The sequence below is a fragment of the Agelaius phoeniceus genome, chromosome 17 (genome assembly GCF_051311805.1).
Source record: "Agelaius phoeniceus isolate bAgePho1 chromosome 17, bAgePho1.hap1, whole genome shotgun sequence".
Taxonomy (NCBI): domain Eukaryota; kingdom Metazoa; phylum Chordata; class Aves; order Passeriformes; family Icteridae; genus Agelaius; species Agelaius phoeniceus.
This window is the reverse complement of record NC_135281.1, coordinates 9,201,286-9,214,782: the sequence shown is the minus strand read 5'-3', so window position 1 is coordinate 9,214,782 and position 13,497 is coordinate 9,201,286. Positions and strand designations below refer to the sequence as shown.

The window sequence follows — 13,497 nt, the reverse complement described above, 5'->3', positions numbered from 1 at the left end:
TCCACCATCATAAGCACCTGCAGCTGGGGAAGGGGTGCACCACATCACCCCCTTATATATGGGAGAGACCCTGGAGAGGGTGATGAGCAGCAGGGGCCTCGTTAAGGCTGTGATTGCCAGGAGAAGGGAGGGGTCGGCTGTGGAGGATGCTCTGTGAGCAGCCTGTGCATGGGTTTGCTCCTCACCTCTTGAGGGGGCTCATGAGAACTACCTGTAATTGTTTTAGCCAAGCTTTGATTGGGTGATTTAGGAGTTACAGCTGAGTTATTTCAGCTCTCTCAGGCCTTTGTTAGGGCCCTGGGGCACAGTTGGTGTGGGGGGATGTGTGGGGTGGAGGTGAGGTGCTCCCTGACATGGGGCATTTTCTGAGGAGGCCCCTCTGTGCACATTGCCCAGACCCCCTGTTTCTGCCCCCTCCTTAGGGCTTCAAATCACAGCCCACTTAATTTTAGTGTCCCTTTGCCACTGAATTAATCCCCAGCACTGCCAGGATCAGCTGGTTCCCTCCAAGCCCCTGAAATGACTTTCAGGGAGGATGAGGGAGGGATAGAGCTCTGCCTGCCCAGCTGGGCTTTGCTGGGCTGGGGTGATGCTCCCTGTGAGTGCCCCCATGGCACTCACACACTGTCACCCTGGGCTTCAGCAGTGTCAGCAGAGCCCAGTGTCAGCCCACCCACCACCATCAGAATGTCCACCATCTACCAAGCAAGCAGGAAAACCCACAGGCTCCAGCAGGGACCCTATCCACGGGGCAGCTGGGCCATCCTGGGGCTGGGCTGTGCTCCCAGGCTGCTGCTGGCAGGGGTGGCCCGTGGGATGCTGCAGAGCAGTGAATTGCCCGGGCTTCCTTAATGCAGCCCAGCACAATCACACTGCTCACACTCTGGGGGAATTCCTCACGGCTGTGTCAGAGCAGGAAAGGTGGTTTATATCCTGTGCCTGGCCTGGAAACGGCCCTGGCTGACCTGAAGTGAGGGGTTTTAGGGTAAAACTGCTGACAGGCTGGGAAAACACCGCGGCAGTGTGGGCTGGGAAGGACAGGGCTGGCAGTGCTGGCGCCTGTGCCCGCTGAGGTGCTGCGAGTCCTGGCAGGGCTGTGCTGACCTTGGCTGGCAAACAGGATCCTGCCCCTTGCCCCAGAGAAGGGTTTGCTCTCTGTGTGGGTCTCCAACACGTGCACAGCCCCGGGACTAAGCCGCACAGGAAGTGCTGCAGTGACCATCCCTGGAAGTGTTCCAAAAACATGTGGATGTGGCACCTGGGGACATGGTGGGCTTGGCAGTGCTGGGGGAATGGTTGGACTCAGTGATCTGAGGGGGCTGTTCCAACCTTAACTGATGACAGGGATGGGCACAAGAGAGACCCCACTCAGGGCAGCTCAGCAGGGACACAGGGTGGCCCCAATCCTGCACCCTTAGTGCAATGGTTGCAAAACTGGGAGAGGTCTGTGCTGTCTGTATGGAGCATGACTGGGCTCACCCCAGCTCTGATGGGCTCCAGAGCCACAGGGAGCCTTGGTGCCCACCCTGGGACCCTGCCCCAACCGCAGGAGCAGAAACACTGTGGAGGAGGAAGTGGAAGGGACAGGGGGGAGGGCAGGCAGGGTGCAGGCAGAGAGCTTCAGCTATGCAGGGACATTTCAGGGCTGGGTGTTAATCATTGATGGACTCCTGGGAGCTGTTTGGACTAAAGTCTCCCTCCCTGCTCTGGAGGCGGAAGTTCTGCACTGTGCAGGCTCCTGGGGATGTGGGGGCAGTGCCAGCACCCAGAGGCCCCAGCACACAGCCAGCCCCACGGAGCGATGCTGGAGAAGACCTTGATCTCCCCTTGGTGGTACCAGCAGGACTGTGGTGGAGCCTGGCCGAGGGAAAAGAGATATCATCTCAGTTTCCAATGCCAGTTGTTGGGGTTTTTTTCTGCATCCTCTCCAAGTTCTTTGTTGATTGCAAATCGTTATCATGAAAGCGCATCCGAGGCTGCAGCAGCAGATAACGCTGGAGCTCAGAGAGGCTGCACTGCCTCAGAGTCCTGCGGCAGCTGCGGATGGAAATAAAACTGCTAACGTGGGGGATTGATCATGTTCAGCCAGCTCAGCCCATTGCTTCCTGCTTGGCAGAGCCCTTGCTGTGAAGTGCTAAAATCCAGGCTCAGAGGTGGGATTTGAGCCGTGGAACCTGGCATGTGGGCATCACCCCAGGGATGCCCATGGAGGGCTGAGACACGGCACATTGGGGTAGGAGACCTGGTATGAACCTGTGCCACTCTTTACTGCAAAGGAAGGTGGCGTGTCCAGCAGTGGGGACTTTGTAGGGTCATTTGCTGGATCCGATGCCTCACAGTGGGAATGGCATAACTGCTGGGATGCAGGGGGGCTGCACCCCCTGAAACAGCCAGCCCTTGGAAGAGGATGCTGACCAGCCCTCAATGCCATCCCCAGCCCTCCTCCCAGGCTGTCCCTGTGTCACTGTCCCCATGTCGTCCCCAAAGCAGCCCCAAGGCTCAGGAGCCACATTCCAGACCTGTTGGCTCTTTATTTTAGCCCCATTGAGACTCAGTGCTCTCAGCTCTGTGGGGCTTGGGTTATTCTGGCCCTGCTGCTGGAGGCTGGATGGAGAAAAATGCTTCTCCGTGGGGTTTCTTTTGGTCTGTCATTTTTTTTTTAAGTTGAAAGCAACAAAAATCTGGGGGATTATTTCTGGTCATCAGGATCCACCACGCTCCCAGTGACTGCATCGCTCCAAGGGGCTGGCCCTGATAAGAAGCTGCAAATCCGAGCTGCCAAGTGCTGCCATCCTGCTGGAGCCTTGGAGGGGGATCAGGGATTTAGAGGGTCTGTGTGATGTCTAACAGGTTTAGAAAATATTGCCTGGGATTATCCACTCGCGGCAGTGACCAGAGACCTCTGAGCCGCGGCGGACGCCGGCACCGGCTGATGTTTGCTGAGGGGGGTCCTGCGTGCTGAAATCTGATCTGAGTGTGCCCGTTCGCGTTCGTGGGCGCGCTCCCTCGTGTGCACACGCGTGGATGTGCAGGAGCAGCGGCTCTGGGGCGGGATGGAGCTGTGAATGGGGCTGGTGCCCCCTGACACCGCGGGGCTGAGCCGTGTCCGACCCCCGTGGCTGCCAGCCCCGTGCGGGGTCTGGGGTGCCAGAGGGGTGCTCCAGCCTTCGCCGTGCTGCAATCCTGTGAGGGCAGATCCTGACCGCCAGCGTTAATGATATCCACCCAATTAGCCCAGCCTAGCCCCAAGGATTAGCGGATGGAGCCATCATCCCGAGGCGTAAGCAGTTAACGCTGCTAATTAACAATCGCGTGAATCTCAGCCCAGCCACAAAGCGCAGCGGCCGCGGTAGCCGCGGGCAAGGGGCGATGCCCACCCAGCCGGGCTCCGGGAGACGGGAGCTGTTTACGGAGAATTTGCCGGGCTCGGGGATCCGTTATTTTTACGCGTTGCCATAGCTACTGATGCCATTATAAAATTAAGCCTGAACCATGTGGAAGAAATGGATCTGTCAGAAGGAATTATTTTCGGGAGCGCGCTGTGGGTCCGAGCCCAGCCGAGGGGTGATGGGGGTCCCCGCTGGAGGCAGCTGCCTCCTGCCCACGGGCACGTCCCTGGAACGAGGCGCCGGGCAGGCTGCGGAGCTCCGGCATCGCCGGGAGCCACCGGCGCCAGCACAGCCCCTCCGGGCTGGCAGCATCGCTGGGCACGTCCAGGGCGAACAAAAGCCCGCTGAGAGGGAGCTTTCAGGCCGTGCTGTGCTCCCTCCCGCAGCGCCTGCTTTCCCCCTTCTCCTGCCTCTCTCAATATTTTTCCCTTTCCCTGCACTTCTCTGCAGAGGGACACTCGTGCGGGCTCGGGGCAGCCAGCGCTGGGGACACGGCCAAGCACAGCCACGCTTTAACCTCGCTCAGTGCCGGGAGGGACTGGGAGCTCCAGGGACCCCACAGCATCCTGCCCTCGGCACAGGGAGCTCTACAAGGAGTTTCCCTACCCTGAGCTCTTCTCACTGGACAAAACCCCCTGGAGCATTCCCAGGAGAGTGCATGGCTCACTTCGGGTACAATCTACATGGGGATGTTGGGAGGACCAGGGCCCCACCAAGAGCTGATCCAGCATGAAGAGCACCAGGAACTCCAGCGCAGGCAGAGCCCCTCTCCCACCCACTCTGGGACCCTCCCTCGGGCACTGTTAGGACCCAGCCCTGCAGCTTGATCTGCCCCTCCCGTGCCGGCTCCAGAGGGTGATTGTCTTTGAGCAATGTCCCGTCCAACACTGAAAGCACAATGTGAGTCTTTCTGAAGCACTGGATGTTTCTGTTTGTCCCATGGCCCTGGAAACCCCTCTTTAATCACTGCCAGAACCTTGGCCTCACGGTGTCCTGCAGTGCAGGACCACACGGGCCAAAGGAGCCCTGGGCACAAAGGATGTGCCTGACACTTTTCAATTTCACTGCCTATCCCCTCCTCTTGCAACTGAAGAGATGAGGAATGGTCCTAGGGCAGCCGCCCATCCACTCCACACCCCTTCACTCCAGGGATTTAATGAAAATTATTCCAGGTTGGCCAGAGAGGTTCCCAGTAGCAATAACTGCAATAGCACAACCTCCTACTGGGCACCAGAGAACCCACAGGGAAAAGCAGCATCCTCCAAACACCTTCAGCTCTTCTCAACTAAAAGCCCTGGTCTGCCTGGGGGTCCCAGTTGGCTTCGTGGGCCTGGCTGGGCAGTGCCTGGGAGTCCATCTCCTCCCTGAACATCCCGAGTGTCCCAGTGCCACGGGGGGACTGCCCTGTACCCCACCTGTCACTGGGGCTGTGCCTGGGGGCTGGAGATATCCGTGCTGTGCTGGCCAGAGCCCTCACTCTGTCAGGAGGGGACGAGGCTGGCAGTGAGGCTGTGGCACAGAAACTGTTCCTATGACAACCCCAAATCCCAGACCTGTTTATCCCCTTTGGTGAAAATCCACAACAACCGTGAAAACAGGGAATAAGACTCAATAGTAAGACCTGAAATAAATCAGAACCAGTGTAAAGCATGTCACCATTTTACTCTGGCTTCGTTCCTTTCCAAGGAAAAGCCTGAGAAACAGGGAGCTGCAAAGGGGTGAGCTAACAGATTTGGAATTGGAGGGAGGAGGTTCCAACTGTGCAGCGTCCCAGGACTTCTCCCTCCTGTTGTCTCTTCTGGCAGGGATCCGCCCAGGCCAGCCAGCAGGCACAAACAGGACCCATGAGGCATTTTTGGGGGACAATCAAAGTGTCTCTGACACTCTCTCACTCTCTCCAACCACCTCAAAGCACCCAGCTGCTCCTCCAGCTTCTGCGGGCACGCTGGCACAATGTCCCCATGGCTTTGCCTGGTCCTCTTGGTATCATGGGGTCCCTATGGCATCAGGAGGTCCCCAAACAATCACTGTATGCCTGTGGCACTGTGGGGGCCCTGTGGGGTCCCTGTGGCATCAGATTCTCTTAGACCTGTGGCTGTTTGGGTGATGCTGACGTGCAAAGGGACTGGCCTGTCTCTCCCTGGTGGCTGGTGGGCACCACGGTCTCACAGTGGCAGGGACAGGGATGGGGGCAGGGATGGGGACAGAGCAGAGGCACAAGGGTGTCTTGGGCAGAGACAGCCACAGACCAGGGCCCTGGCTGGAGCTGCTGCCCTGTCAGACACTGGAGGAGACCAGCTGGAGCGATGCCTGCTCCTGGAGACACAGTATCCCCTGGGCACCCACCCCTGTGACACACAGTGCCTCTGTGGAGTGCCTCTGCTTCTCATCGCTGGGCTGGAGCACCCCAGGACAGGGCACAGGGCATTTATCCCTGTCTGTCCCTTTGTCTCCTTGCCCAGCCCTGGCTCCAGCACAGCTCAGCATTGTCCCATTCCCCAGGACACAAAGGAGACACCTGCAGCCCCCATTTCAGCCAGCCCACGCACTGACACCATGCTCCTCCTCGGCGTGAGTTGGTCACTGCTCCCCTCCCCTGGCGGCCGGGACCAGCCCCTCCCAGCAGCCGCTCCCTGGGCCAATTCCTCCCTGGCACTCTGCGCTGCCTGGTGGAGGCTCAGGCTCCCCCTGGCTCCGCGCACAGCCCACGCTCCCCACTCTGGCTCCCTGGCACAGCGTGGAGCACCACGGCACACAGCATGGCACACAGCATGGCACACAGCATAGTACACACCATGGCACACACCATAGCACACACCATGGCACACAGCATGGCACACACCATAGCACACAGCATGGCACACAGCATGGCACACACCATAGCACACACCACGGCACAGACCATGGCACACAGCATGGCACACACCATAGTACACAACATGGCACACACCATGGCACACACCATAGCACACAGCATGGCACAAACCGTGGCACACAGCATGGCACACAGCATGGCACACAGCATGGTACAGACCACAGCACACACCATGGCACACACAGTGGCACACACAGTGGCACACACACCATGGCACACAGCATGGCACACAGCATGGCACACACCATAGCACACACCACAACCTGGCAAGCCCTGCCAGCTCTCTCAGCTTGGCACCTCCAGGGGATGTTTCCTACCTCCCGGCATCAGGAGTGGGTCAGATGCAAGAGCAGCCCCTGAGCATCCCCTGGCTGCCCAGAAAGCCACCAGAGTGCAGCCCAGATCAGCCTCCCCAGCCTTTTTCCTTGGCCTTGCCATTGCACAAGGTCCTGGCACCGGGCTCACACACCATGATGAGGAACAGCCAAGGTAAACCTGGCATGGCACTGCCCCAGAGTGTCCATGCACAGGGACACAGCCCAAAACCTGCTGGAAGCCAGCATGTCCTCTCCCCCTGGGACACCTACGCTGTCCCAGTATCCATCCAGGCACCATCTCTGCTCTGCCCCAAAGTCCCCAGCTGTGGCAGCAGGAGCCTGGTGGGTGCCAGCCTCTGCCCAGCACTGCCCTGTGCCTCCCCCAGCAATGGCAGCTCCCGGCCTCCCACACACACCCTCGGACCAAGCAGGTCACAGTGGGATGTGACAAACCAGCAGCACCAGGAAAGCAGCCTGGATGAGCAGTGAATCCATGACCCCAGCATTGCTTAGTGCTGCCCCCTGATCCAGGCTCTGCCCCCCTGATCCAGGCTCTGCTCCCCAGCACGCTCCTACCTTGTGTCCGTGCCCAGGGCTTGTTTGTGCTTTCACTGCCGGCACACCCCAGGCTGAAGGCTTAAAGGATTTTCCTTTAATAACCACTAAATCCCTCCCCTGGGCAGTAAGCTGCAGACCTGGGCCCGTTCCTAGGTGCAGAGCATTCTGCCAGTGCTCTGCTCACTCCCTGCTTTGCATATGCTCCTATAGAACTGGATTTCCCCCCTGTCCTGATTCAGCCCTGTGCTTAAAAAGCCCTAAATCCTCTTGAATTTCATTTCCTCTGGTCCTCGAGGTCTATCCCCGGTTTCGGTCTCACCCACGTATTTTACATACTCATGTTCACAGCCTTGATGTGAGATTTCTGCCAGTTTTGGTGCTGTCCCTCCTCAGAGCAATGTGAGCCCTGCTCAGAGCAGCCACTGCCTCAGCTGGGAAATGATCCAGGGCCTGGTCATGGCTCCACTGGGGAAATGATGCTGGGAGAGGCTTCATCCCAACACCGCAGCCCTCCCACTGAGGGAGCCAGTGCTGGATCCCTGACCTGGCAAACTCATCACCACCACCCTGCCTACAGGGTGCTGAGTGTCCCCTGAGAAAGGACTGACTCCAAACTGTCCCCACTTCACATCCCCAGAGCAGGTGACTCACATTCAGTCGTGCAAATCAGTTTCCGTAGTGGCTTTTCTCCCCACTGTGACAATTTTGTCCCCTCAAGGATCTCCCTGCCAGCCCTGTTCCCCTGGGTCACACTGTCTTGTTTCACTTCTCTTTTCTCATTTCACAGAAAAAAAGTAGATAAAGCTGAAAACTGGTGATTGTAACAGCTTTCAAGGTCACAGGCAGCGGTACTGGCAGCAGGTTCCTCTGCCTGGAAAGTCTGTTTTGGCCTCAGTTCCTCCTGCCAAGGAGGTGCATGCTGGGGCCACACGTGGTGGGTGCTCAGCTGCCACAGCTGGGACATCGTGGCTGTGGGGCTGTATGTGGTGACTGGTGTTGCTGGGGGCTGCAGCAGTGCCCAGTGTGGAGTGTGACCTGCAGCCTCCTGCCATGGCCACCTCGACCCTCTGGCTTCCTGCCCCTGGCCCGCTTCCCCTGGAAGTGGGCACTGAACACGTGGGCACAAAGCAGGGAATGTACACGGGGCAGATGTGCACTGGGCAGGGGTTCTGCATGGAGCAGATGTGCATGGAGCAGATGTGCAGGAGCAGAGGATGTGCATGAAGCAGATGTGCATGGACTGCCTGGGACTGGAGCTGAAGGTGTGCATGGATCAGGGGAAGGGGCAGAAGGGCCAACTGGTACCAGCTGCCCTGGCTTTAACAGCATCATGAGCCCCTTGAGGAGGGCAGAGGAAGGTGGGTGAGGGCTGGGCCTCAGCCTGGAGCAGCAGCACCAGGGGCTGTTCCTGAGAGCCTCCTGCTGCCTTGCCAGGAGATGCAGGTTTTGTGGGACTGGGCAAGTTCCTTGCCTGGGGCAGGTGGGAGTTGGGAGCTGACGAGGGGCTTGGCAGCAGCACAGGGGTGGCACACATCCCCCCCAGGACCCTGCAGGCACTACTGCTCTTGCTCTGAGCACAGCAGGACTGGACAGAAGGCTGTTTGGTGGCTTTAATGAGGCTGATGAAAAGATAACACAAATTATGGACCTGCGGGCCAGGAGAGGGCCGGTGGAGGCCCATGCTGGTGGACACGGGTGTATGTGAGGTCCTCCTGGTGTTATCAGCACAAAACATCTTGCACAAGGCAGAGGTGCTTGGCCTCGTGGTCTGATCCTGTGGTAGAGAAAGCCTCCAGGTCCTGGGAGAGCTCCCCTGAGATGCAAACATGGTGAGCATGAGCATGATCTCAGCCGAGCTGAGATCTGGTTGCACCATGCAAACAGCTCCACTTCTTCTTTCTGGTGTCCTGCAGAAACATCCCTTCTCCCACCCTGACACCTCCTGGCCGTGCAGGCAGCGGTGCCAGGTGTCACTTGGCAGCTGCCCTGAGGCTGGCATACTCGGTGGGGGCTGTGCCCGGGCTCCTGCCACGCCGTGGCGCCAGGGGCAGGGGCTGCAGGTCGGCGTAGTGGATGTTGTTCTCCTCCTTGCTGCTCTGCTGCAAAAGTGCACACAAATGAGGAATGCAAAAATAACCCTAAATCAGAATGCTGAGAGTTGGAAGTGACCCACAAGGATCACCAAGACCAGCTTGTGGCCCTGCACAGGACAACAGCAAGAACCAGGTTCAAGCCAGGCTGGGGTTGCCACAGCTGCAGAGGTGGTGCCATGGTGCAGAGGGTGCAGGGACCACATTCAGGCAGCTGCTGCCCACCCGATGTCCCCCCTGGCCCCAGAGCCTTGCAGGGCTCCTGCAAGCCAGGACACCAGCATGGGATGTGCTTCCCCATACTCACAGCTCACTCCTACCTGGCTGGGCAGGTGGGAGCTCTCTGCATCCAGGACTTCACTGTAAGAGGAAGGATAATGATGGGCATCAGAACTAAAGGAAGCTGGGTCCTTTCCCCACCCAGCACAACCCTCAATTCCCCTCCTGAATTTCAGCAGGATGTCCCTGTTGCAGGCAAACAGGGACAAAGTGCTGACTGCATGTCTGGGCTGTGCTCAGACACAAGGTGAGGGGCTGCAGGAGCTCCCTGGTACCGGGTGCTCCCTCCCATGAAGCTTTTGTGAAACAGAGAGAGACCCAACAGAACAGTGCACCTGTAAGCAAAGGACCTTTTCTGGGGTGAGTTACAGCTCCAGACAAGAAAGGAAGCCAAGATAAAGCAGGTGGATAAGGCAGTTTGCTCATTTAAGCGTGTATAAGAGGTGCTGAGTACAAACCTGGGGGTGCCAGGGGTCCCTGCACAGCACTGCAGAGGGACAGATGAGAAGCTGCCCATGGCCACTGTCCTGGCTGGGCAGGGGCTGCCCACTCCACCTTGGCGCTTCCTCCTGTACATGCAAAGGGCCACGAAGAGGCTGAGGAGGAGGAGGAGGAAGCAGAGCACTACAGCTGCAGCCACCATTCCAGGAACCAGGGCTGCTTCTGTGGAGACAGAGGCAGAGCAGGAGAGGGTGGTGGGTGTGGGGCAGAGCAGAACCTGGCTGTGGGCAGGGTGGGGGCTGTGGGACGGGCTCCCTGGGAGAAGTGTCCCGCTGGGCTGCACTCACCTTGCACAGACACCTCGGTGCCATTGCCACGCCTAAACACCTCATCAACACCAGTGCTCCCCTTGACAAACTTCACACAGTAATAGGTGCCAACATCATCAGGCTGAACGTTCCTGATGCGGATGGTGAAGTCTGTGTTAGACTCGTTCACTGCTCTCATCACACGGGAGGAGGGATCCTCATTACTCTGGTCATAGACAGTCTTGTTCCCACTGCCCCAGCCCTTCAGCCACATCACAGGACCTGGTCCAGCAACTCCAGACGTGATGCAGTTCAGGGTGAGCGTCTCCCCCACTGCCACTGCCACCTTGGGCTGGGGCTGCTGCAGAGTGAAGCCCTGACCCGCATGGGCACTCACACCTGGGCACAGAGACAGGAGGGTTCAGGGATGAGCGATAGGGCGAGGCAAGGGCACCCTCACAGGCAGAGAAGTCCCAGTATCCCCCAATTTGCAGCTGAGAGATATCCTGGGCTGTGGCAGAGACAACATGCAGGCACTGGGAGGGAGGAAACCCTTCAAAAACCGGTTCAAAATTAACAAGGGGCAAATCTGAAAAAAGAGCAGGCTGCCCAGGGCAGTGGTGGAGTCACCACCCCTGGAGGGCTTTAAATGACATGTAGATGTGGCACTTGATGACCTTGGCAGAGCTGGGTTAACGGTTGGACTCGAGGATTTCAGAGGGCTTTTGCAACCCAAACAGTTCTGCGATTCCATGATTTGATAAACCTGCATCCTGTTCTGTCATTTGCAGGGAGCGCTGCAGCTGCCTGGGGGCCAGAGAGGTGCAGAGGGAGCCAAGGGGAACTCCTGACAGGAAAAATTCCTGAGTGCTGTTAAACATTAACACCCTGGCTCTGCTCCACACCAGCCAGGATCACTCTGCGAGGAACTGGGCTTCACAGCCAGGAACCAGTGTTCCAGGAAGGATGTGCAGCCCTGGAGCCCGGAACAGCCCCCCGACCCCCTCTTGTCCCAAAATCCCTCCTGCTCCCCAAAACCCCATCCGATCCCCAAACCTCTCCTGCCCACAGTCCCCACACGTATGGCAGCGGCTCGGCAGGGCTCAACCCAGCTGTGCCCATCGCCGGGGCTGGGGGTGCTCTGCCAGCACGGTTTGGGCACGGTTTGACCCCAAAAGTGCTGGGGAAGGACCACCCTCTGCCCCGCCCGCTGTTTATCTTTGCCGCCCACTCGTGTTTATGGGGCAGGGGAGCTCCGGGGAGCTCTGGGGGGGCCCCACTTCCAACTCACCCCGGAGCCGCCGCTGGACGGGGCTTCGCTGCCCAGACAGGAGCGGAGCTGCTGCCGCGGCCATGGGCTCTGCCCAAACTTTGGGAAGGAAAAGGGGAAGCGGGACAGGAAATTGAGGCGAGCGGGTGGTTAACGCTTTGGTGTCTGCCCGGGGCGGGCGACAGCCGGCAGAGCAGCCGAGCATCACCCCCGGCGGGCATCACCCTGCCCGGACCCTCCGGGCATCACCCCCGGCGGGCATCACCCTGCCCGGACCCTCCGGGCATCGCCCCCGGGCCACCCGGCACCGAGCGGCTGCTCCGGGCTCGGGACAGGGGCAGGAGCAGCGGGGCTTCGGGATGTGGGACGCTCGGTGTATCCCGGACACTGCTGTGCACCACCGACCCATGGGAGAGCCCATCCCGCACCCCGATCCTGCTGGGGAGGGCTGGGTGTCCCCTTGGCACCCCAGGCTGGCCGTGTGTGGGGGAGCCTGCTGGATCCGGGCTCCCTCTTGCTGCCTGTGCCCATGGCTGTGGCTGTGGCACACATCTGAGTGGAAAATGGGGTGGACATTGCCATTATGGACCAGCGTTGTGACAGGAGATGATGTAGGCCTTGAGAAGCAAATGGGACGTGATTGCATGGAGGAACTGGGCTGATGGTGGCTCTTTTCCTTCCCCCCCTTGCTGGGTAAGAGACCAGCACCCTGCTAAGATAAGCCCAGCCCAGCTGAGTCAGCTGAGCCCAGTGCAGCAGAGTCCAAGGGAGCCGAAGCCAGCTGAGCAAAGCCTGGCAAGGTGTGGAATACCCATGGTTCTGGTGGCACAGGAACTGCCTCTCATGTGCCTGATGCTGCTCCAGCTCTGCAGAGAGCCGGGTAAGTGGGCCCTGCACAGCCCCATCACATTTCCACCTTTCCCACCCTGCAGGCCTGGCAGTGCTTCCCTGTGCCCATGGGTACCCAGGGATCTCCTCTCACTGCCTCCCTTCCAGCTTGCTTCTATCTCCAGATGAAATCCAGTTTACCCAGCAAGAGTCTGGGCTTTCCTCATCCTGCAGTCCCCAGCAGCCTGCGGGACAAGGGATGGGACTCTCTAAAGGAATCACCTTATTGAAACACCAAAAGTTCAGGTAAAAGAAAGCCCTCTCCTGATTCTTCCTAAAAATACAGGAGAAAAGCTATAGAAGATAAAAATCCAAAATGCATGGGATAAAGGGATTGGTCTATTTCCATTAAAAGGGGGGGGGGGTGGACCAGGGTTTGTAAATGCTCCTTTCACTTCGTCTGAGGTCTGAAATTTTAAGAAATAAATAAAAGGGATATTTGGAGGGTCCCATAGGCATAGCTGAACAATTAGACCAATTTTTAGGTCCAAACATTTATATTTGAGAAGAGATACGGTCTGTAATGAAAATAATATTTTTTCTCAGGAAGAAAGGCAATTAATCAGAGCAGCTGAAATAAAAGCTTAGGAAAAAAGATAATCTGCAGGGATCCCCAGAGAAGAAAAAATGCCAACTGTACCTCGTGAGTGGGGTAAAAATAATGAGGAGGGGAGTAAACACAGGAATAATTATCGTAATTACATAATCAAAGGAATAAATGAGACAGCATATCAAAGGCGAAATGCAAAAAAAAAAAAAAGGTTTTTAAGGGACAGCTTTTAGAGGGGACAGAAGAAACTTCAACTAAATAGATAAACTTAAGAGAAATAGGAAAATGGTCCTAAGTAAGCGGAAGATCTGAAAATCTTTAAAGAGATGGGCACAGAGGAGGAATAGAGAGGCCATAAGCTCTAATTTTTTGGGGGGGACAAATACCATCTGGAGCCTGTGATAACGTTAAAAGTGGCTCCCCAAGAAGAAGAATTGGAATTTGTAATAGACACAGGGGCAGAGAGAACCTGCCTGTCAAATATTCAAAAAAGTTATAGTGTGAGCAAACATATAGTGAAAGTAACAGGGGC

At 57.6% G+C, this 13,497-nt stretch overlaps 1 protein-coding gene across 2 annotated transcripts; it reads right to left on the bottom strand.

Annotated features, from left to right (window-relative positions):
* Window positions 1–8,961: 8,961 nt before the first annotated feature.
* LOC129127838 (uncharacterized) lies at window positions 8,962–11,771 on the bottom strand. Of its 2 annotated transcripts, none has more exons than XM_077187482.1 (5): window positions 11,549–11,771; window positions 10,297–10,656; window positions 9,967–10,171; window positions 9,550–9,589; window positions 8,962–9,235 (listed from the first exon to the last, which is right to left on the bottom strand). In XM_077187482.1, the coding sequence occupies exons 1-5, from the start codon at window positions 11,730–11,732 to the stop codon at window positions 9,110–9,112; spliced, it is 915 nt and encodes a 304-aa protein (XP_077043597.1). In that variant the 5' UTR covers window positions 11,733–11,771; the 3' UTR covers window positions 8,962–9,109. The 2 variants fall into 2 exon arrangements, with proteins under 2 accessions (XP_077043597.1, XP_054500696.2); XM_054644721.2 differs by having other exon boundaries at window positions 8,962–9,238; window positions 11,549–11,769.
* Window positions 11,772–13,497: the final 1,726 nt, after the last annotated feature.